This window comes from Catharus ustulatus, chromosome 3 (assembly GCF_009819885.2).
Source record: "Catharus ustulatus isolate bCatUst1 chromosome 3, bCatUst1.pri.v2, whole genome shotgun sequence".
Lineage (NCBI taxonomy): Eukaryota > Metazoa > Chordata > Aves > Passeriformes > Turdidae > Catharus > Catharus ustulatus.
The window spans coordinates 18,725,414-18,748,787 of NC_046223.1; the positions used below are offsets into that span (position 1 = coordinate 18,725,414).

General features: G+C 46.7%; 1 protein-coding gene across 1 annotated transcript; it reads right to left on the minus strand.

Moving 5' to 3' along the window:
- Positions 1–388: 388 nt before the first annotated feature.
- LOC116994209 (histone H3.3A) lies at positions 389–7,014 on the minus strand. The gene is made up of 4 exons (XM_033055724.2): positions 6,885–7,014; positions 5,318–5,472; positions 3,459–3,612; positions 389–1,039 (listed from the first exon to the last, which is right to left on the minus strand). Exons 2-4 carry the CDS (start codon positions 5,443–5,445, stop codon positions 911–913), a joined length of 411 nt encoding a protein of 136 aa, XP_032911615.1. The 5' UTR covers positions 5,446–5,472; positions 6,885–7,014; the 3' UTR covers positions 389–910.
- Between the last annotated feature and the right edge of the window lie 16,360 nt (positions 7,015–23,374).

The following is a 23,374-nucleotide window of genomic DNA, read 5'->3' on the forward strand; positions in this document are numbered from 1 at the left end:
AAGCCACTATATTCCACCACTTATACCATACTAAAAAAACCAAGAAAATCAGAAATGCTTCCAAATACAGCACTAAATCAAGTAGGAATGGAATCTAAACTACAACAGATTGCTGCTTCTTAGCACTGTAGCTTAGAGAAGTCAGTTCAGCTCCAGACTCTACCTGATACTATACTCACCAAGTTTTTATGTGGGGCAGACCAATTTTACACTCTTAAAAGAACCTTGCATAGACACTGCTTCAGCCAAGGCAGTGCCCTTAGTATTTCCTAGATCTGCTCCAAGGAATTAGGCCATGCATTGAAGAGCAAAAGGGGAGTGAAGACTGACCACTTTTTAATCAATATAACCCATGTGTATTATTTAAAAATCAAGACTAAATCAGGCATCATTTAATGTATTTTAATAGCAAACTTACAGGAACAGCACAGAAGACAGACAACATTAAAAACATGTACTTGCATGTAGGACAACTCAGTTAGAAAAGTATAGTGAATGGATGGAATCTACTGTATGATAAAAATGCTACAAACACCATTTAGTTGCCATTGATAAGAAATTTACTTGTTTAAAAAAATCCAAATGCTGGCATTGTCCAGAAAAATTTGACAGGTTTATTTATAATTTTTTTATAAAGTTGTTTTGGTGAACAAGTTTCAACAATTAATGTTTTTATTTTTTTTTGACCACATTGTTTGTTTTTATGTCCCCTTGTTTATATTAAAAATCCACACACAAATGAAAATGGAAAGAAAACTTGCCAATACCCAATTCTGTCCCCTATTTTTCCACTTGCAACCATATACTTAAGGTACCTTTTACCCCATGGAAAAAATATCTAACGTTCATTACTACCAATAACAGGAAGAAGATTTTGCTTCGAGAATGACAAACCCATCGTGGTGAGGTTTTAGGCACGCTCCCCACGTATGCGGCGTGCTAGCTGGATATCTTTTGGCATGATTGTGACACGTTTGGCATGGATAGCACACAGGTTGGTGTCTTCAAACAGGCCAACCAAGTAGGCTTCACTTGCCTCCTAGTGTGGGAGAAAAGAGGTAAGAATATTTTCAGTCTCTGAGCACCATGAAAAAAAAAGAATCATAGTTCAGAATTAAAAGTACAGCGTAATATGGCATTAAGTTGAGGTTTTGATCTTTATTACTCACAAATATCGAAAGTTTTAGATTTTCAGAAACTAAAAGCTTCCCCTTTCTTATAATATTTTATGTCTAAAGTAGTGGACTGCTGCCAGTTGGTAAAGACATCCTCCAGAACACAACAGAACTGATACTCCCAGTGGACTCTCACAACATAGGAAGGGGTTAAATTACAAACAGGTTAGTTTGTTTAGGAAATTCTCTTTTTAAAGGCTGGGTTACACTGTTTGAGGGAGTTGTTTGCTGCCTCTTCTAGAGTAAGAGTCACTAATCAGGTGAAATTGGCAGAAAAGAAGAAAATGTGTTCCCAACACACGCTTTAGGCACACAGCTCCTTCCAAGATACTGAAGAGGTGGCTTATCTCAAAAATCAGCAGAAAAAAAAATATACCAAGAGCTATTAGAAGTAAGAGAAGTCCTTTAGTTCAGGAACTCCTTGAACCATGAAAACCAGGACATCAGTCAGGGAATTACCATCACACACTTGTCCCATTCCTGTAGTTTCTTCCTGCCTACCTGGAGACACAGCACTGGCCCCCCACTATCACAGAAGGTTCTCACCTCACACCTGAGAGAATCAGGGGCAGCACAAGAACAAAGCTGACCACAGTGGTTTTCCCAGTTACCAAACAGCTGCAGACAGGACTCTGAGTTAGATGCTCAGCTGGACCTAAATATTCTCCTGACTCATGGTAAGTTAGCTGCTGCTAAACCCAGCACAGTAATTGTTTAAACACTTTTGGCTTGACATGGAATTCTAACACCTATCAATCTCCTAGGAAGCATCTTAGTGTGCCAGTACTGGACACAGCAACACCTGGGCTGAGAAGGGGGGAATGATGTGGCTCAATTATAGAAAGGAGAGTGAGATCACCCCTTCTACAACACACACAAGAGAAGAACTTGTGTGAACCACTTCATTGCCAGGAATTCCAAGAATCAACTTATTAAGTTCAAAGATCCTGTTTAAAAACTTAAGATTATCCAATATAAAGAAAGAACATATTTACTATAGCAGATAAGGACTGTGGTATTACTAAGTCATTTCATTTGCAGTAGGATATGAGAATCCCTAATGAAGCTTTGTCAAATCACTATGTGAAAAGTTAAGACACTTCATCAAATATCCATGCTGGCACAAACAACATGGTACCAAAGGGGTTAATTTTTCCTTTTAATTTTTAAAAAATTTATTTTACTTTTTTGAGTTTTCTAATATGCAAGCAGAACACACTAGGAATTGTATGTGACCAAGTTCTATGTCAACAACTCATTGAAACATTCAAACCAAGAGCCTTCTAGAAGTGTTACTAACTACCAAATTTTAATAGGCAGTTCTAGATAAAGAGACACACAAATAAACCTCAGGATTTAAGAACTGCCAGTCAGAATAACTAAAAGCAAAAGCAGTAACTCTGCAAACACGCAGAGGCACCTTTTGAAGCTAAGCATATGCCCAAGTTTATGGGCTCCCACGGCAAATGTCTTGGCCCCTAATCAAGAGGAAGTCATTAACTAGAAAGAGACCATTTTGCCTGCATGTCAGACTACAATTCCAGGTATCTTCTGGAACAATCTGTCAACAGCTAAAAGAACAGTTAAGACCTATCTTTAATCAGAAGCGTCTTTTATCATGAGAGGGAGATGTCCCCACAATAAGAACCAAATCTTGTGGGGAGTCCTAACTTAGATTCAGAAATTTTGGCTAGAAAGAACAATTATTTTTTCTCTCTGTATAATCTAAATAAGTTACATAACTAACACATTTGAAAAATGTGTTTAGCATCAACTACATCCTAGAAAAGCAGCTATTTCCCTAACTGTGTTTAGATGTTGCTTATTGGGCTGCTTTTCTTTAGAGGGCATTTGAGGACACCAGGACCTCCCCACTAGGACAGCCCAGAACCTGCTTTAGGCCATGTTCCCTCTCCAACTGCACAGCTCAAAGATGGAGGAAATGTGTTCTTCTTGAGCATCTTAAGCACCGTTCTAACAAATTGAGGGGCTTAAATAAAAAATAAATGAAAAAATTAAAGCACCCCCCACAAAAACACACTTCTAGGCTCTGTAAAGAGCTGTTTTATCCTATGGTAGCCAGGGGCATTCCCAGGTCCCCCGTGGGCAGGGCCAGGCCGAGGTGCGCATCCCTCCCCAGCGGTGCGGGCCACTCCCACCGCGGTATCCAATGGGAGGGAGCCCAAAGTGGCCCTGGAAACAGGCTGGCCAATGGGCCAGCGGGGCGGGGCTCCGGGGGCTCCGGGGAATCCCGGCCGGGACCGGGACCCTCGCCGGGCTCACCTGCAAAGCACCGATGGCAGCGCTCTGGAAGCGCAGATCTGTCTTGAAGTCCTGAGCAATTTCACGCACCAGACGCTGGAAGGGGAGTTTGCGGATCAAAAGTTCGGTGGACTTTTGATAGCGCCTGATTTCACGCAGAGCCACAGTACCCGGCCTACGAACGTTAAACACAATGAAAAAAACCAAAAAATTAGCATTGAAAACGTATTCTGCACCACCATAAAAATAGGGATCCATCCTCCAGACTAAACCAACCATGGTACATTTTCGTTTTCCCCAGGAGTCCCAGCATTTACAACAGAAAATCAGTTCTGCTGGCAAAGGGTCACTGTCCTCTCAGCACCAATCTGTGCCAGCTCCCACCGGTTTCAGCAGGGATCCCTCAGGCAGGCTCCCGAGGCCTGACTTCACCAAGGGAAGAGTTGGCCAACATGCACAGTGCAGCTGACACCAACACAGCCCAGTGCAGGTGTGGCAAACCCCAAATCTGCCCTGAGTTCAGCTGTACCAGAGGTACCCCTGACTTTAAGGGAAAACTGGCTCTTCTTCTCTACTGTCAACATTCACAGAACCAAAATTTATATTCTGTTGTACTGTCAGTCAAAAGTATCCGGCGTATTTCCCCACGTTAGTTCTGGTGTCAGAATGACAAATTTGGATTAGCAACATATGTTTGCAAACATGATGTCCATCTGTGAAATCAGTACCACATTTATTTCTGCGGAAGCTTTGTCTTCTCCTGCTCCAGCTTTATTACTTTTCTCCCAAAATAATTAATTCTGCCTCTTACCTAGAGCAAGAATCACAGAGTGGGTCAGGTTAGAAGGGAACACAGTGGGTCACCTGGCCCAAGCTCCCTGCTCAAACATGGTCACCCCAGAGATGGCTTCTCAGGATTGTGTCCAGATGGCTTTTGGATATCTCCAAGGAAGGAGATTCCACAACCACTCTGGTCAATCTGCTGCAATGCTCAGTCACCTTCACAGTAAAGTTCTTCCTCGTGTTCAGGTGGAATTTTCGGTGAATCTGTTTCTGGCGCCACTGAGAAAAGCCTGGTTCCATCCTCTTCAGACTCCTTCATACATTAATTAATCCCCTCTTGGACTTTTAGATTAAGCCCCCTATTCAAAAACCCACTTCTTCCCCAAGGAATACCAACAGCTAACCCAAAACCCTCCTCCAAGCTGAAGCCGCTCCGAGCCAGGACTGCACAAGGGCAGGACGTGGGGGTTGTGACAGCTCTGTCCCGCTCCCCTCCGGCCCGGCGGTCCCCAGGCCGGGATCCGGGAAGGGCGCGGGGCGGTGCGGGAGCCCCGGCGCATCCGCGGGTGCGCGGCTCCCTCTGGCGGCGGCTCCGCGCCCTGCAGGGCCCCGCGCCCGCCCAGCGCCGCCGCCGGATCCGGCCCCGCCGGCGGAGCGCAGCGCAGCGCGCCCCTAACAATAAACTTGGCGGCGGCGCAGCCCCGCTGCGGCCTCCAGATAACCGCGGGTACGAAATTGTAAAAATTTAAAAGAACCGCCGAGCCGCCTCCGCCGCGGGGGGAGGGGTGTCGATTTTGTAGTCACCAGCACCGGAACGACCGGAAAGGGGCTGATGACAAACGTCGGGGCTCGGTGCCGCCCTGGGAATTTCTGGTTATTTTTCCGGCTGGCGGGGACCCGCGCTTGTGGGATTTTTTTTTTTTTGTTTTGGTTTTTTTTTTGGCGGAGCGCGGAGGAGGCGGGGAGAAGCGCCCCCCTTCCTTTCGGTCCCGCGGGGTGGGGGCAGAAGGAGGGATTTTATTTTTTTTTTTTTTTTTTGGGGGGGGGGGAGGTTGCCCGGCAGCCCCCGCAGCCGCCTGTGCGCGGCGCTGCGTTACCTGTAGCGGTGCGGCTTCTTCACCCCGCCAGTGGAGGGCGCGCTCTTGCGGGCGGCTTTGGTGGCGAGCTGCTTGCGGGGCGCCTTGCCACCGGTGGACTTGCGGGCGGTCTGCTTGGTACGGGCCATGCTCCTGCCGACGTCGCTGCCTTACACCTGCCGGGGGGAACGTGGGCAGGCGGGGCGGGGGGAGGTGGTCGCCCCGCCCGGCGTGCGCCCCCCGTGGCATTTGCCCCCGGGGCGAGCGGGGACGCGGCCCCCGTCCCGCGCGACGCGTCCCTGCCCCGCCAGCCCCGAGTGCCGAGCCCGCCGAACGCCTCCGACGGCCGGCAACAAAAAAAAAAAAAAAAAAAAAACAAAAAACCAACCCACACCAAAAAAGGAAAAAATTAAATTAGAAATTAAACGCCTGCCGATCGCGGAATATTAAAATACAGCTTTTTTTGCCCACGAATTCAATATGAAAGCGGCGGCGGCTGAAGCCGAGCGAGCCGCACGGCAGCAGGCACGGAGGCTGTCGCCTCCCCCCCGCCGGCCACCCGTCACCTGCCAAGTGTTTGCAAATACGGCCCGGCAAACATCGGGGGGCTGGCAGGGACCCGGCGCTCCCACCCGCCGCAGAACCCGCTCGGAGAGCGCGGAGCGGGCCCGGAGGAGCGGCAGCCCCCGCCAGGCTCCCCGGGCTGCCCGGCGCCGCCCGCCCGCGCTGCCCGAGCCGCCGCAACCGCGGGCGACGCGGCGTTCGTCGTGCGAAAAGGAAAGGGGCCCGATAAAGTGCGAGAAAGCGACAAACTTTGTTTTTCGGGGGGTTGTTTTTTGGGTGCCGTCTTTCTCTTTCTGTGTAACTGCTTCCCCAAGAGCCGCCTCGCTCCCAAGCGCCTCTCACAGGCAAACTCAGCTCCCAGAGCCAGAACAAAATGGAAACAATCACGAAACGCAGCCCTAGTCCTTTTGCAAAGGAGGAAAAAATAAACTGCAAAAAATAACGCCGAAAATATTGCCAGGAACTCCAAACCATGCGGGTGCAGATGCAGGGGGAGGCAGAGGAAAAGTTTGCACTCGAAAACCAAAAAATTGCATCGCGTTTGGGTCGTTCCTTCGGCGAATTTCTTTCCCTTTTTATTGTTTTTTATGCAATAGGGAAAAAAAATATGGTCGGTGACCAGAGAAAAGAGACAAGATGGTGAAGCTGAGCAACAACTGTGGGGAGCAGGGGAAGGAAGGCAGGAGAGTTACCCTGGGCTGGCGCGCGGCTCCTCGTAGCGCCCGCTCCCCGGCGCCGATCCGGGGGATGCCGGGCTGAGGAGGCAGCTCGGGGGCTGGGGAGGCCAATGGTGGGGGTCTGGAGCGGGGGCGAGGGGAGCAGAGGGGGGCAACGACCGCGCGAAGCGGGGCCGGGGGTGCCGGCGGAGGGAGCCGCTCGGGCTGCGCCGGGAAAGGCGGCGCGGCCGAGGGGAACGCGAGCCGCCCGAGCCTCCCGAGCCCCCCAAAAGTTTGTGGGGAGGGTCGGGGGGCAGCGGCGGGGGGTGTCGGGGCGCGGGGGGCGGCGGGCGCGGCGCCAGACTTACCCCGTCCGCTGGGCGAGCGCGGCTGCCGTGCGGGAGGGAGGGAGGGAGGGATGGAGGGCGGGCAGGCGGGCGGGCGCAGGAGGAGCCGGAGCTGCTGCGGCTGGAGCTGGCGGCGGCTCGGAGCACAATTGAAAGATGGCTGACTGGCGAGGGCCGGCCCCGCGCGCCGCCCCGCCCCCCGCGCGCCGGCCCCGCCCCGGCCCGCGCGCCCGCCAATGGCGCACAATGGAGGGAAGGCGCGGCCCCGCCCGCGGCCCCGCCCCCGGCCCGTGTGTACAAACACAAAAGGCACGCCGCGCGCGCGAGGGGATTCCCCGGGCTCGCCGCCCCCCGGCTCCCACCTCGGCTCCCTCCCCGCCACCGGCACGGCCTGTCCGCGCAGCCGCTCCTGCTGGGCTCTTCTCGGCTTGGGGGGTCACCGTGGGGCCGGCGGGATACGGGGAGTGATTTTTTTCCCCCCGTATTCGGCCTTGGTGAGGCCGCACATGGAGTGATGCGTCCAGTTCTGGGCCCCTCACTACAGGAAGGACATGGAGGTGCTGGAGCGTGTCCAGAGAAGGGCAACGGAGCTGGGAAAGGGTCTGGAACATTCATCCCACGATGAGCTGCTGAGGGAGCTGGGGTGTTTACCTGGAGAAAAGGAGGCTCAGGAGTGACCTTACTGCTCTCTACAACTCCCTGAAAATAGGCTGTAGCCAGGTGGGGATTGACCTCTTCTCCCAGGCAGCCAGGACAAGAGGAAATGCTTCAAACTGCACCAAGGGAGGTTTAGCTTGGACATTAGGAGGAATTTCTTCACAGAAAGGCTGACTGGGCATTGGATCAGGCTGCCCAGGGAGGTGGTGGAGTTACTGTCCCCTGGACATGTTTAAGGAAAGACTGGACATGGAACTTGGTGCCATGGTCTAGTTGACAAGTGGTGTTCAGACAAAGGATGGACTTGATGATCTTAGAGGTCTTTTCCAACCTAATTGATTCTGTGATTTTTTTTCTTCTTTACACAGAAGCAAAACAAAAAGCAATTCTCCCTGTAAGCTGGCCCATCAAGCCCACCCAGCAAGGATCTGCTGTGGAGGGGCCACACTTGGTCTGTAAAATAAGAGCTGAGTGTCAGGAAGGAGCTGCTGGAAATACTTCTGTCTCAGAAACAGTGCAGGCATGATGGTTCATTAGGAAAATCTATTGTTGGGAATGGAAAAGGAGACTTCCTGCATCAGTGCTGTCCCACTCTTTGGAGTTTGAAATGCAGCTATTGGAAAAGCAACTGTAAGTTTAGCAGTGTCATGGCCAGCAGATCCCAACCAGTTGTATCAGCTGCTGTGATGTTTAGTGAGAAAAAATGTTGTTTATTTTCTATTAATGTCAGGATCAAAGTGCCCCGGGGGAAAGTAACCTGCACTCAAATACAACTAAAGAGTCACTGGCAATTGTGTTAAGCACATTTCAACTAGAGAGTCAGATCCTCTGCTCACACAAACTGGTACCACCATCTTGTCTGCAATTTAGGCATTAGCAGGAGCCATATTTGATTTGCAAAATCTTTATTACGGATGATGATGTAATACAGCTCTGCGTGGAGACACATCCAAACCACCTCCAGCAGCAGAAGTGGTTTAGCCATGTGAGCATTCACTTGGGGCTAATCAAACCTGACAAGAAAGAGAGTGTTATCGTGGGCAGAACACCCTGCTCAAATAGATATAGTCTGCATTAGTGCTCAGATAAAACAACGGGCTGCACTAAACAGACATGACCAGGCATGCCCCACACACACACACACACACACCTCTGACCCTACGGTGAGTTTACGAGAGGTGACTGTCAGGAAAGAGAAACCACAAAGGATTTTATTTCTACTAAAAGAAGTATCAGTGAATTGATAGTATTTTATGAGAGAACAGCATCTTACTGGACAGTCAGAAGCGAACTCTGAGCTGTTCAGTATTCTACAATAAGAACATTTGGAAACGCTTTGTAAACTCTAAAGCCGGGCACCGAAATTGGCATCAATTCCCCACACAACACACACATCCCATGATAAGCAGCTGGAAAAGTTAAGAGGGCAGGACTGGTTCCCAGGCGCAAGGAGCTGCCCGGAGGTTAATAATCCATGGGTGTCCCTGCCAGCTTTGGTTGTGCCCGCTGCCGGAGGTGCGGAGGAAGAGGCCGCGCTCGCAGCGCTCCCCGTGCGGCCGTTCCCGCAGGAGGAGCTGCTCGGCCGCGCTCCCGGGCCGCGGCCCTCCCTGGCGGCCGGGCGTGACCGAGCCCCGAGGTCACCGGCGGGGCCGGACCCCCCGCGCCGGGGCTGCCGCGGGTGGCACCGGACGTGCCCCCGCCGCCATTGGCGGGAGCGCCCTGGAATTCCATGACGCCAGGCGGGGCGGGGCGGGGCGCGCGGCTGTCCCGGCCCCGGCGCTGCCCCCTCCCACGGCGGGCCCGCGCTTCCCTCCGGGAGCTCGGGGGTCGAGCGAGCTCTCGGGCTCTCCTGGAGGGCTGCGGCGCTGCTCCCGCCCTGCCGCTGGCAGCTCTGGCTGGATACAGCCGCGTGAGGAACACCGCAGGCAGCACCACGGGGCATTGTCTGCCCACTGCCCGCAGCGGAACGCTGGGAATGCCCAGAGAAGGAAGAACTATTCCAGTATTATCAGGTTTTGCACCTTCGTTTCATCCTTTTCCGTGCTCTTCCAGGGCTGTAGGCACAGGTACGGCCCTTTGAGCTTTACCACAAATGCTGTTTGAGTGCCTACAGGACAGCACAGAAAGAGCTGGCCCAACTCTTTTAAAAAAGACTCCAGACGTTCATCTTTCACTGGCAGCACCGATAAGCCTTTGCTCCTCCTTTCGGAAGGCCTTTATCTCTGCAGACCACAGGCATCTTTCCACCCTAAGGCATCCATAAGCGGCCATGAAGAAATCTAACCTAATGAGATTCCACTGGTTTAGCCGGCAATAACACGCCAAGGACAACTGCAGTTCTTCATCCTCACCCAGCGTAACCACCGCTGCTGCAAACGTGGCCAGATTGCTACGGGAAAGAAGATTAGGGTGGAAAACAGCTGGTGCAGATTGGAGCCAAAGAAGACTCAAATGATAATGAGTAGAAAAGAGGAACATTGAAATCAGAAGTTGTTTTCAGCACCTTTCACAGAAAGCAGACAGCCCTCACTCGGCAATAAAAAGAGGCAGATTTCCTCTTGTACCTTGTTACTGTTTGTACTACTTTGGGCCGTCCAAGTTGCAGACATTTTTCAAAACCTCTTCCACCTTTCTCTTGCTGGGAAACTCTGATCTTGCTTGCGGGACTCTGGGCAGGCACTTTTCCCATCAGGATGCGTTAATTGCAACTATTTTATCAAGCTAAAAATAATGTTTCAAAATGTTACCAGGGGAAAAAAAACCCACAAAACAAGCAAAACTAACACATTGTTTCTTTGGACCTTTCCAAACAGCTTCCAGTCAGCTTCCAACGCCCGTGTAATGCACTGGCCCAGTCGGAGGAAGTGCTACCAGATCAACCCCAGAAACACCACAGACTGCAGGAACATCTCCAAACAACTGCAGCAGCTGCTTCCCTTTGCAACAGCACAGATTAGAAGCCAAACAAAACACAGCAGAGCAGATGAAGTTTGCCTTTCTTGAGGTTAACAGGACCAAAAAAGAGAGTCCAGAGTATGATCAGAGTATGGTTGTTTTTAAGCTACACTGCAGGAGATCTTTCAGAATCATTTGAGAAAGGCTTCCCACCACAAAAGACATTCACAGTTTGTCACCAAACTCCAAAAGGTCTCTCATCAAAGAAGACACATTTCTTTCCTATCCCCCCAAAAGCAGAAACTAAACACCAAAATGACTTAGTCTAGATCCAGCTCAAAAATAAAGGTCCTCTCCTATCACCCAGGGCAAACTGGGGTTCTTATTCATTTTATCTAAAAACTACTCAGACATTTTGGTGATGGAAGGAGTATAAAAGACTACCTTTATTTATCTACAGCCTTCACCTGACTCCTACTTTCATTCATCTCCTTCCAGACCCAGTTCTCCCTTCCTGATCTCAGACACATCCATCTGCCTTCTTTAACTCGCTGAATCTCCAAACCTTTGCACTCCAGATCTGCAAGTTCTCACCTATTCCCTGCCCCAACTCACAGCCTGGTGGCCATTTCCTTATTTCATATTCCCTACACAACTCTTTGACTCAATGTATTTGCTCAGACAGTTGCATTTTTTTTCTTCTTTCTGTTTTTTTCATTTCTCCTATCCCTATCTTTCATCATCTTGATTCTGATGCCAAACAGTTCCCACCTTCCCCTGGTTTTTCAGCCAGCCTCAGTCCCATACCTGCTGTGTTCCCTTCTGCAGCTCCCAGGCTGGACACCTTTCCTAGCCAATTTTAATCCCATCCTTAAAAAACACTGTACTGTGTTGCTTCATCCTCTCTCCAGCCCTGGCAGGCCTGCCACCCAGTTTGTGGTTATGGCTGCTATGCACTTCCAATTTCTCCTGGAAATTAAAGTTAAATGTCAGTACAACATGCTCACAAGCTTTAAAACTATCTTCCTCTTAAAATGCATTTTGACAAAAATGAAAATATTTGTAGCCTTAACTTAGCATTAACAGTACATTTAGTGCAGATTTAAATGTATGCCTAAATAATCATCTACATAAAAGATAAAAATACACATTTGCTGACTTTTCCTAGGATGTTACTAAGGGTGGCAATCATTGGCACTTGTTAAGGAAAGTACAAGTCACCTAAAAACCTCAGAATGAGTTACAATAATTTTGCCTTTCTATTAGTATTTGTTTTGAAGGTTTCTATGTCATGGGTTTGTAGAGCACAGAAGTTACAGCACTGTAACAGCAGCCATTGCACTGCACAGCTGTTTGATAACCTGGATTGCCCATTGCACAGGACATGTTTCTATCCTTTGGAATATTTAAATTATCTGTCAATACAGACACCAAAAATACACTGGCCAGAACCAGCAGCTGTGTAGTACACCTGTCTTTAGAGATTGGCACCTACTGGAAACACAGATAAGAAAAAGTTGTGTAGTAGCAGCTTTTTCCTCACTTTTATCACATATTTTAATAGTGTCCTTTTGCAGTTGTCTGAAATGCTTCATATATATCAGACATTATGGCCCCACTGTTCAAAAAATATTCTTCCACATGTGTTTACTTTTAAGCAACTCTCAAGCTCCACATGTTCCTATGGAGGATTCATAGTTTTTCATTTACATCTGTGCTAAAGTGTATCCCTAAAAACTGAGCCCAAAGGAAAGTCTCCCTGTTCTAATAAAAATGAAAGTGTACAAGCGCCACACGAAAAAAATTATTGGAATTCCTCAGTTCTTCAGGAAAGCTTAAAATGCAAAACCATCAGTCCTGACATCCAAAGGTACTTCTTTTCACACTTTGAGCATCACATATGGCCAGGGGATTCAGGACAATCTACTTTGAAGACAAAGAGCATTTTTCTAATGTCTCATAACCCAAATGCAGTAAATCTGATTTTTTTTCCAAACCTTTTTTTGGTAATTAATACTGCTTCAATGAAAAGTTTTTTTCCCAAAAGGTATTTCAAGGACAAAGTTCTAAAAGAGTGAAAATAAGCCTACAGTAGCTCAAAGAATAAGACTCAGGACTTCTGGATTTTGCTTCTTTTTTTGGATTACCACTAATTTTTAGGAGGTTTGATGAGTCTGACTCACCTTTGTGGGTCCTCTCCTACAAAGACTTCCCAAGCTCTTAGTTTCACTGAGTATATGCCTGCTTTTATATAGGGACTCCTGGCTCTAACTCTTTATGTATCATCCAGGATTCTCTAATTATAATCTCATTTGTATGGCCTATTATTAACACACATGCACTGCTGGAACTCATCCCTCATCCTTCTAATGAGGTCCCACAGAACATGAAAGAGTAAATAACTTTACATAAAATAGTGCTAATTCTTTCTTTTCCATGGTCTAGTGAGTTTCTTCTAGTGGAAAGAGCCATAAAAATCCTGTATGACCACCCAATAATGACATCCTGAAACTCCATTCCTATTCCTATCTTGTTTGCTTATTTGTTTGTTCATAATAGCCTTTTAGAAATGCTTAATATTTTAGTATACTTTCTAACAGAAAGTTAAAAATTGTCCATTACCTTTTGAAGACTGGAAGTTAAAAATACCTTTAATTGCCTGATCCAGAGCTAAGAACAGTTCCAGGTACATACAATGCATTGTAGCTGTAACCACAGTCTTCATTTCTTCTTATCAGCTTTGAAGGACTGGCATGCAACAGGTCAGTGTCTTAAGGTGGAAACAGGACTTGCAATATCACACCAAAAACCTGTATTCCTATTACACTGGCACTATAAGAAACCCTGAAGAGAAACCCCTCCTCAGGAGAACTTCAGCTTCTTACTGACTTCTCTAAGCTTGTGCCTTTTCCTCTTCCATTTCTCAGGAGAGTATCATGTTTTTTTTCTTAGATACTGCCAGTTTGGAGTGCATTAAAGGGTTAACTGAAACAGAAACCAAGTCCTAGCACCTGAAAGGGAATAGGGCACAACAGATAATTGTCAGGTTATTGTACAGCCCTGCCAAAGCCTGGAAACTGTATGGCATAACAAGGAGTATCTGTGATTCTTTAGATAAAGTATGATTGAACATGATAACATACTTCAGAGAGATGTGAAATTTAATTATAGAAATGTGTTAAAGGCATTGGGAGAAATGACTGGTGGACAAGTAAAAAGAAAAGGGAGTTTTTCCTCTGTAATAATAATGCAAGAATCTGAAATTTACTGTAGCTGCCTGAGTTAGTTTGCATTGACAGACACATTTCAAGTGGGTTTTTGCAGAATTTTCTGCAGAATAGCAAAGAACAATTGTTCTGGGGAATATTTCTTCCCAACGTTACAGCACAATAAAATTATTTAACTCATTTTAGCTCTCCTGGCTCTTCACACATGACTAAGTTATGATAACAACCTTTGCTGTCATTTGAAGCATGGTATTACACTACAGAAGGAACTGGGTAGCCCATGGTTTTCTAACAGAGACTACTGCAAAATCTTTTATTTCCAGTACTTCTGTGTTATGGGCTCATTAAAGTTGCCAAGGAGAAACAACCAGCACCAGCTCTAATTGGTTCCCAATAAGATCCCTACTACAACTACACTGATTTCCTAGGAGGTCCTGTTGCAGAAGAATTCCAGCAGGCTGATTTGCCCCAAGGCTCACACCTGCTGGAAAATAACCCCCTGCAGGCTTGCATTAGGGAGGGGAAAAGAAGGCTCACTCTTTTCCACCACCCCTAAGCTCACACTGGCTTCATTCTGCAGCACTGTTCTTGTAAAGGACGCTTTTTTACGCACTGATGCAGGATCCAGCCCCTGCTGACACTGCCTTGAAAGGCTCTGAGAGCTACTATACTTGACAGAAGTAAAAGATAATATTATTTATTTAATTTCTTGGCTCAGTGGGGTAATCTCATGAGATATGAATCTCTTCTTCAGGAGGGCCCTGGGGATAGCAGGCAGAATGAAGCTCAGCTACTCTTTAGTACAATGCAAACAGCACAGACCAAAGAACTCAGGCTCTAACAGCAAACAGCAGACCAAAATACCAGCTATGACACCCTATATCTTAATTTATTTGGAACAATATTCTGTAGGCTGGTTGCTTTCAAAATAGATCTGCTTGTTCCTCATAAAAATATAGGACTGTCTTGAAATGGCATTGATACTTCATAAGCCTCTTTTGTGAAGCTTCCTCAAGCCTCAGCTGAGGAAGGGTCTCAAAAATGAAAATGCTGTTCTGAGGTCTGGCTCTAAGACAGTTGAGAAGTGTTCTGACATGTCCCATCTTTCTTAGCAAGTATTCCCAACTCCCAAAACCCACTTCTGGAGAAAGTGGTCTCCTGAGAGCAGAAAAGGGAGAGGGAAGATGAAGTAGCAGACATTATATCTTAAAGCATCTGCAAAGAACATGAAGTTATTTTCAGTCTTATGAGACTACAGAGCTTTGGGGGTTTTTAAAGAAATGAAAGCTTCCTATTTTCCCAACATTCTTTGTAAGTTACACACGCTGTAGACTCTACTTTTCTGTACCATATTTTTAGATTATTTTTCTTCATTTCTCCTCCTCCTCTTCTCAAATTCACATCTCACAAGGCATCACGGTATGAAAACTGCAGTTGCTATTGAGAATAGCACTTTATAGTGGCACTTCTCATTAGTTTCCTAATGCTCAGAAACTTCTGCAACACAGTTCATGTTCAAGACTAATGAAGAACAATTTGCCCTGACTACTCAATGTTCAGTATCCACAATTCCAGCTGAGAATAAAAGGATTCATAGATATTCACTTTTGAAAATGAGGCCTAGTGTGCCTCTGACTACATACCCAGGTGTGGGAATCTTAATTAGAGGCTATTTTAAAAAAAAATCTTTTAAATGCCCACAGAGCTGCTTTCACATCACAAGGAAGAAAGTGCCAGAGCCAAAAGTAGAAGTTCTTGTTTCCCAGACATGCTCTGACCACACATCTCTTGTGTCAGAGAAGGGGGCCGGAAGCGAGCGTGCACAGGAACAAGGTGGTTCCTTCTGATCAAACAGTGCCTGTCAAGCCTCGCTTGCTTTGTGAGTGCCACAAAGCTGCTTTCATGGGGCCCACCTGCCTTAAAGGAGTCCAGGGATCATTGGTGATGAGAAGGATTTATCAGGCAGCATCAGTCCATCATACATGACTTGTACATCTTAGTTGCTGACAAAATTCCCTCTTAAGTTTTACAGTGATACTGGGGAGTTTTACCAAAAGTCCTACATCCCTGCAGACAGCTGGTAACATCAAAATCTCATCTTTTGTTTTTGAATTCTAGAGAAAGCGTCAGACAGTTGTATTTGCAGGCAAAAGCTTGATCCCCTAACAGCTCCAAACTCATCACAACAAACAACAACAGAAGGTAAATGAGAATGCACAAATTTAGCATGTGCTAACATTACATGATTCTGACAAATCCTGTGTTCTGTGGGGACTCACTACAACTTTTGCATGCTAAGTCTTGGCACTACAACTTCCAGTGTACAAGCAATGTTAAAATACAAGCCACAAGCTGGGCAGCTAAAGTGGAGAACATCAGATTAAACATGGACCGCAGAGCCACTCAGGACAGAGAAAGAGAAGCAGCACCACTTGAAACCTCAGCAGCAAAGAACTACAGGAGAGGCTGCCAGCCTGTTTCCCCTGGGCTACACAAGGCTTCCAGGCACAGTTTCCACGTTGGCACTGTGTCCCACATTCAGCAGAGGGGCTGTGCTTATGCAGGACAAACCCCCACTGGGAGAGGGAGTAATTTATCAGATGCTACTGCAGTTGACATTACACATCTTGAAGTCATGCCCTTTGGCCTAGCCCTGACCCCCAACAGACAGTGAGCATTCCTGGGAGTCACTGGCACTCCCCTCTGCTGAAAGCACACAGCACCCTTCTGAAGGACAAGCTGGCTGTCTGGCAGTCCTGAATTTCAGGCTGGGGCTCAGAGAGCTAGAAAGATTGCTCTGCAGTATTTAAGGTTCTTGGTTCTGAGAAGCACCTGTAGAACCTTTACAGGCAAAGGGTCACCTGCACAAACCAGGAGTGAGCACACGTCAGAGCCATGGCCAAGTCTGCAGATATGGGGGGTACGACCGGCATGAAGGCTTCTTCTGACAAAACATTCCTGTAACTTCCTGATACAAAAGAACATGAGGGAGAAGGAAAAAAAAACAAAACCAACAACAAAACAACCACTATCAACAGGATTTTCCAACTCTTTCACACACTGGCAAGAACTTCTTCCTAGCTCTGCTTTGAGAAACAACCAATCTGGCATATTCTGACACCGACATCACTTCTAGGCCAGAGCCCAAGTCAGAAGGAACACGAGGGAACAAAGGCACAGCTGTATCATCATCGTGTTCCTAATATTGAAATATAACCATGTGAGGACAAGATTTTTCCAGGCCTCACATACATATGACTTAAGAAAGATCCTCGAGGGGCATAGTGAGCTGTATTACAAATTCCTCATAGATGACACATAATTACTTCTGTTTTGGAAAGGATTAGAAGAAACACTGGAGGGGAATCCAACCAGTGGTATTCCCTGAACATCACATTAACAATTTAATTTCACTTGCATGGGTGCAAAAATATATCGTGTAAAGAAAATGGCAAATTATTCCAATATCAAATCAACAAGAAGCTACACAATCCTATTATGTCAGTATTCTCCAACTCAAACCTATGGTATAGAGTAACAACAACCAAAAAACCCCATGCATTTTCCCTGAATCAGTATTGGTATTTTTTTTTCTAAGAGAAACAAATACAAATCTGAATGTGTTATTATTAATTTTTAGGTCCTCAGTAAGCTGGCAGAACATTCCCTACACAAGCAGATAAATATTACTACTACAAGAATGTTATCTGAGTATAAGTGGGGCTTGTATCAAAGGCAAACCATTGGGTGCCATGTCAAACTCAGCACTCAAAGAATGAAGCCTCTCTCCACTACAAACTGCATCCTTAACTTGGGGCATCTTTCTCTCAAGCCAGTGGACCTTTGAGAATTTATATTAGCTGAGGATCTGACTCATAACACTTGATCAAAGGTCAAATCATCAGTGTCATGATCTGCTTTAAACAGGATTTATGAACACCACCATGCCACAGACTGCCAAGCACGTGATGTCTCTGATGAACATAACCCAAAATGAGGGCTTGTCCACTTGAGACACTCTGCTTGAAACTTCTGTCTTTTTAGACCTGTCCTCTGTGCTCTCCCTTTTGTTGCTGTCCTCTTATCCTCTTTCTGTTCTTTTGTAGTCTCCTCAGGTAAACCGAAAGCAGGCAGACATGGGTGGGGTAATATAATTTGGGAACTCCTCCCAATTACTGGAAATGCAACTTCAGTTCTAGCAAGGAACATTTCCAAATCAATTTTCATCTCAGTTGAAAAACAAATGAGGACACCTGATCTTCTTTTTTTTCCCCTTCAGCTGATCATTTCAAGAAGAGTGTAACTTTAGTCTAATTATTGCAGACAGTGTCATGACGGGATGAAAACTCCACATTGCAAAGCCATACCATGTTCACTCTCTCTCTCCTGTTTCTTAAAAACCTTAAGGCATAGGGGTCTGACAGACAATAGAGATCTACCTTGTATATAATACATACATTTCATATCTTATGCCCACTCTTAGCTTCGGATTTTTATGAAGTTGTCAAACACACAGGTGCCAATTAGGAAACCAGAATCCAGTCCCTACACAGAGATTTAGTAATTAAGCAGTGTCTCTGCAGTGTCTCTGCAAGCTATAATTAAAAGCTTCATTAGAGGGAGAGCAAAAGTAAAGAGACAGAGGCCTGGTTTTGGTATTGTTTTCCTATAAAATATGCTGTTCACTACAAGTGACCCATTCAGCACTCTCCAGGTATATTTGGTTAAAATTAACCAGAACAGAGCAAATCTAGGCATTCAGACTAGCAAAGCAGAGAAAACACAAGGTTAAGGAGTTCTTAGGACCTGAAGTGTTACCTTTCACAATGTTACCCGGATGCCTAATTAACCAATTCATTTCAAACTGTTGCTGCCAAATTTCAAATTGCTATTAAGAACTAACAAGGCTGACTGTGCTGATGATATTTATGGCCAAAGAGGGACCTTGGTTTCTAGGTTCTTCACATGTGTATGTGCAGAGCAGTGCATGCTCCTCCCCTGAAAGAACTCACAGTTCAAATATCCCTGCACAGGATGGAGAAAAAGGTGTTTAGCACGACAAAGGGACTGCGTTTAGAGTTATCTTAAAATCTTAATAATCTCTTAGTGTCTGCAGTAGGAACAACTATGGGCTGTAAGAATAAAAAAATCCAGAAACTCACCCCAGACTTGTTCAGAGATTGAAATCCAGGCATTCCCAGTGAGAGAATAATAATATTAAACAGTAGCTATTGCATTTATACAATGTATAAGTAACATTTCTACTTCTCCCCCACCTGCTCTCATCCCAGTATCAGGTATCCTAACACGCTGTCTCTCCCCGTTGCACCCGACCACACAGAAACTGAAGCAACTGACTACTGACATTTGGCAGGGAACTGCACTTGCAAATACCAGCTTAGATTCATTACAGTTAACTACATTTTTGTCAGATAGTATGATATGTCAAAATAGTATCATATTGTCCGAAATAAAAGGTGTTCCCTCATGTCATGCAGCCTCATAGTTATTGTCCTAAGAACACGCACACACAAGTTTCTTTTCATCCTGTCCTTATCCTCCATATAAAAATAATATGAAAGCATGCAACTCATTTAATTGCAGATACATTATGTGGAATTTGCCCTTTGGGATACCATTAAAATGTAAAAGAAAATATATCCAGATGATCCAGTTCCATCTATTTATGAATGTACATGACTGACTGCCTTGCATACAAAACCCCTCACTCTTTAAAGGACATGTTTTCAAATTTTAAAAGTGACCTCAGTGGACAAAATTCGCCTTTGTTAATATCTCTGCATAGTTAGAATATTCTAGAACATACGTATCTGGTACATATTCTTAGTGAAGTGTTTAATCCTTTCTCTTACCTGTGTCCAGGAGCATTTTTAGAAGTGAGAAACAGTGAATTCTTATCAGAACAACTCTTGACCCATCCTTGCTAATTTGGGCCCCTTCTGAACAACTGGTTTTGTGTTCTTCACTCCCACAAGTGTCTTTCAGGTGCAGATTAGAAAACAAAGGCCAGTCTTGCATAATGTGATCCTGGTCTTGACAGACCGTCAAAAATCCTGGAAAGCATCGATATCACCATTAAAGTGGAACACACTGGAGGAAACAATGAGGGTGAATGAACAAGCGAGTGAATAGCAGTGTTAGGACAGTCTGATGGTTCCAGATAGACTGAAAAATCTGTGTTCCATGCCAAATCAAGTAATAGATTTGAAGCAGATCACAGCCTGGTCTCCCACACTGCATCCTGCAGGACACAGAACCCCACCTGCTATCTCAGGCATCACACACGCGGATATCAGGATGAAATACAAAAAGGATGGGTGGTCTCATCTCCTAAATTATGTCAAGACAGCAGGAAGTTTTAAATTCTAGACTTGATCCTTTGACTGATTTGATAAGGCAGAATAACCAGTTTGCCTGAGTGTCACCATTGAGATAGTCAGACTACTTATTTATCCCACAAGGATACTCTCAGGTTTAATTAACAATGTCTGTGAAATCCTCTCTAAATGAAAAGTGGCAAGCATGATTTATTAACTAACACTAAAGCACCACTGCAGAATCAGAGAATGTTCATTGTCTTACCAAGAGAATAACACTTCTATAAAATACATTTCAAATGGGAAATTATAATAACAGCCCTTTTGACTTATTTAGACTTTTCTGTGAGGAGCAAGGCAATAGACTTTTGATGAGTTCTAGGAATAGAAGCATAATCAAGAACAAGAGACACAGGAACACTCGCCCACTGACATGAACCAGCTAAATGGCGTTGCATAAACCCTGAGAGCAGGGTCTGCTGTAGGGCTGAGCTGAGAGAAAATCACTCCTCTGCTTGTTAAATGCTGCTTGCTTGTAGTCTGAGTGTGTGCAAGGATCTGGGCAAGGCTCACAGATACAATCACCCAGCCACAGACCCCAGCACTGGACAGAGAACGGCATTAGTAGTCCAAAACCACATGTGGGATCTGCTGTCAGCCCTCCTGCTTGCAGCTCCCACTTGCAGGCAGAATCCAGGTGTCAGAGTCAGGAATGACAGGTTGCTGTCATGGATGGACTTCTCTCAGGATGCAGTGGGGCCTCTTTTTAGATCTAGGCTTCACTGAGAAGATACAAACCCCCAGAAATAAAAGAGTAGATATTGCTCAAACAACCTGTGGATTACACTGATTCAGAACATCCATGGGGCAGTTCTGTGGCTCAACTCTTTCCTGGACAACTCCACCTATTGGGCCTGTACTGGCAAGCTCCACACCCTCCACGCCAAGAACAGGACTTTCAGAGGAGGAAATGATTCATGTCCTCAGAACACAAGTGAAATCCCACAGATTGAAGAAAATACTTATCCATCTGCATAGGTGTACATGCATACCTCACAGCTCACCGATTACATCGCCACCAGATACTGCAAATGAATAAAAATATCCCAAATCAGGTGGAGTTAACATCAGGTGGCATGCCACAGGTATGGCACGTGATTATAAGTGAAACAAGCAGCACCACGTGACTTAAACACAATGTCAACTGAATTTGGGCCTGATCCAGCAAAAAATAACCACAGCTTTTGCAGGCTACAGACACACAGGGTTTGAATGGCTCCACTGTGTCAACATGACACATAATTCAGAAATATCAACAAAAAACCAGTAAGGGATTGTCTGGACTGGGTCAGAATCCTTTACAAAAATATTTTAGCTAAAATTATAGTGTAAGAAATGGTGGGTGATGTTTGATTTGTGAGTTGGCCAAGACAAACCCATCGGGAGATCCCCTTAATTAAGTTATTACTCATTTGTTTACATTTTGAAGTCTCCAAGCCATCTCTCTGCCTTTCTGTTTCCCAGCTTCCTCCTTCTTTATCACATCAGCTTAAGATAGCCAGGCGTGAGAGTCACTTATCCATGCTGGCACAGGCCTGGCCAGGCAGCACGGCTCCTCAGCAGGCTGAAAGGGTGGGACAGCCACATCACCAAACTTTTGGGAACAGCCAAGCAGCTCAGACACAACCCCCACCTTTCCAAAACAGCTTAAACCATGCTTAATTCAGCTGCAGGCTCCAGCACAGGAGCCTATCTCGCTTGCCAACAGGGATTTTCAGGGTGCCAGGTCCCACACTGGCAGGGAAGCCTTCAGCTCTGGTGGGGATACACCTGAAGTGTGCAGATGACACCATGAGCTACAGTGCTTGCCCATGCTGCTATTAAACAAAAAGGCACTGCAGGTAACATTGTTGTTTGGAGATCAGGTCCATCACGCTGCAGGTCTCAGGGCAGCCCAACCACATCTTTGCCAGCGTTCGAAACAATTCCCACCAGAGACATCTGGGAGCAACTTGCCTTCAAATATCCTCTGTCTGGATGGCTATATGGATTTGCAACCACCAAAGAATGCAGAGGTTACACTGCCTGGATGACCATCATACATACTTTTCTGAACAGCTGAAGTGTGATTTTTTTCCCCCCAACCAATTCTTTGGTCTCCTGCTTACCGGTAGTTGCCACATGTCATGAAGAGCTAATTGTGGACTCCTGCTCCAGATCAACTTTCACTCTGATTTAAATACATTTTATGTAACTGTGTAATTGAATCACAGAATCGTGGAAAGGCTTGAGTTGGAAGGAACCTTAAAGATCATCCTGTTCCAACCCCCTGCCATGAGCAGGGATGTCACCCACCATACCAGGTTGCTCAAAGCCCCATCCAGCCTGGCCTTGAACACTTGCAGGGATGGGGCACCCACAGCTTCTCTGGACAACCTGTGCCAGTGCCTCACCATCCTTAGTGTTAAAAACTCCTTTTTGACATCTAATGTATATCTCTGCTCTGTTAGTTTAAAACAATTTCCCCGTGTCCTATCACCCACCATCTGTCTCTGCCTCTTTGCTGTAACTCCTTTAAGTACTGGAAGGCTGCAACGAGGCCTGGCCAGAGCTGCTCTTCTCCAGGCTGAACTACCCCAGCTGTCTCCGCCTGTCCTCACAGCTGAGGTGTTCCCTGAGCACCTTCCTGGCCCTCCTCTGGATCCGCTCCACCAGGCTGTGCTGAGGCTGAGCCGGGCACGGCCCTCCAGGGCTGTCATGAGGGGAAAGGGGGTGAAATCCCTCCTTGGCCTGCCGGCTGTCCTGATGCAGCCCAGGATGCGTTTGGATTTCGGGCTGGAAGCACACACTGCTGGCTCCTGTGCAGCCTTTCAGCCACCAGAAACCCCAGCCCTTCTCCGCAGGGCAGCTCCCAGTGAATTTATCTCCCAGTGCGTCCTCATGTCCGGGATCGCTCGCAGATACCAGAGTTCTGGGCCTGTTCCCATCCCTAAGTAAAATCGCATGTGGGAGTAAACACGGCGAAAAATCCACAGAGACGGATTCCATCGCCCTGCAAATCCTGGCGTGAAATCCGCACGGTGTTTGGCCGGACGATGCAGAGCTTCACCTCCGCTGCCTTTCCTACACTTGGGGCGGCCGGCGAGGGCTCCTCCTTCCCTGAGGGGGCGCGAGCGCTCCCCTTCCCGCTCTCCCGCCGCTCCGCCCCGCTCGGGGGAGGAAGGCTGCGCACCGGGAAGGGCTGCACACCCTGGCGGGCGGCAGGAGCTCTGCGAATGGGAGCGGCGGCGCTCCTTGCATTCGCCTTTCACCACGCACATAATGAACCCTCACGGACAGAACGAGACGCGCAGGCCGCGAGGCGCGGCCCGATCGCCCCGCCCCTCGCGTCACG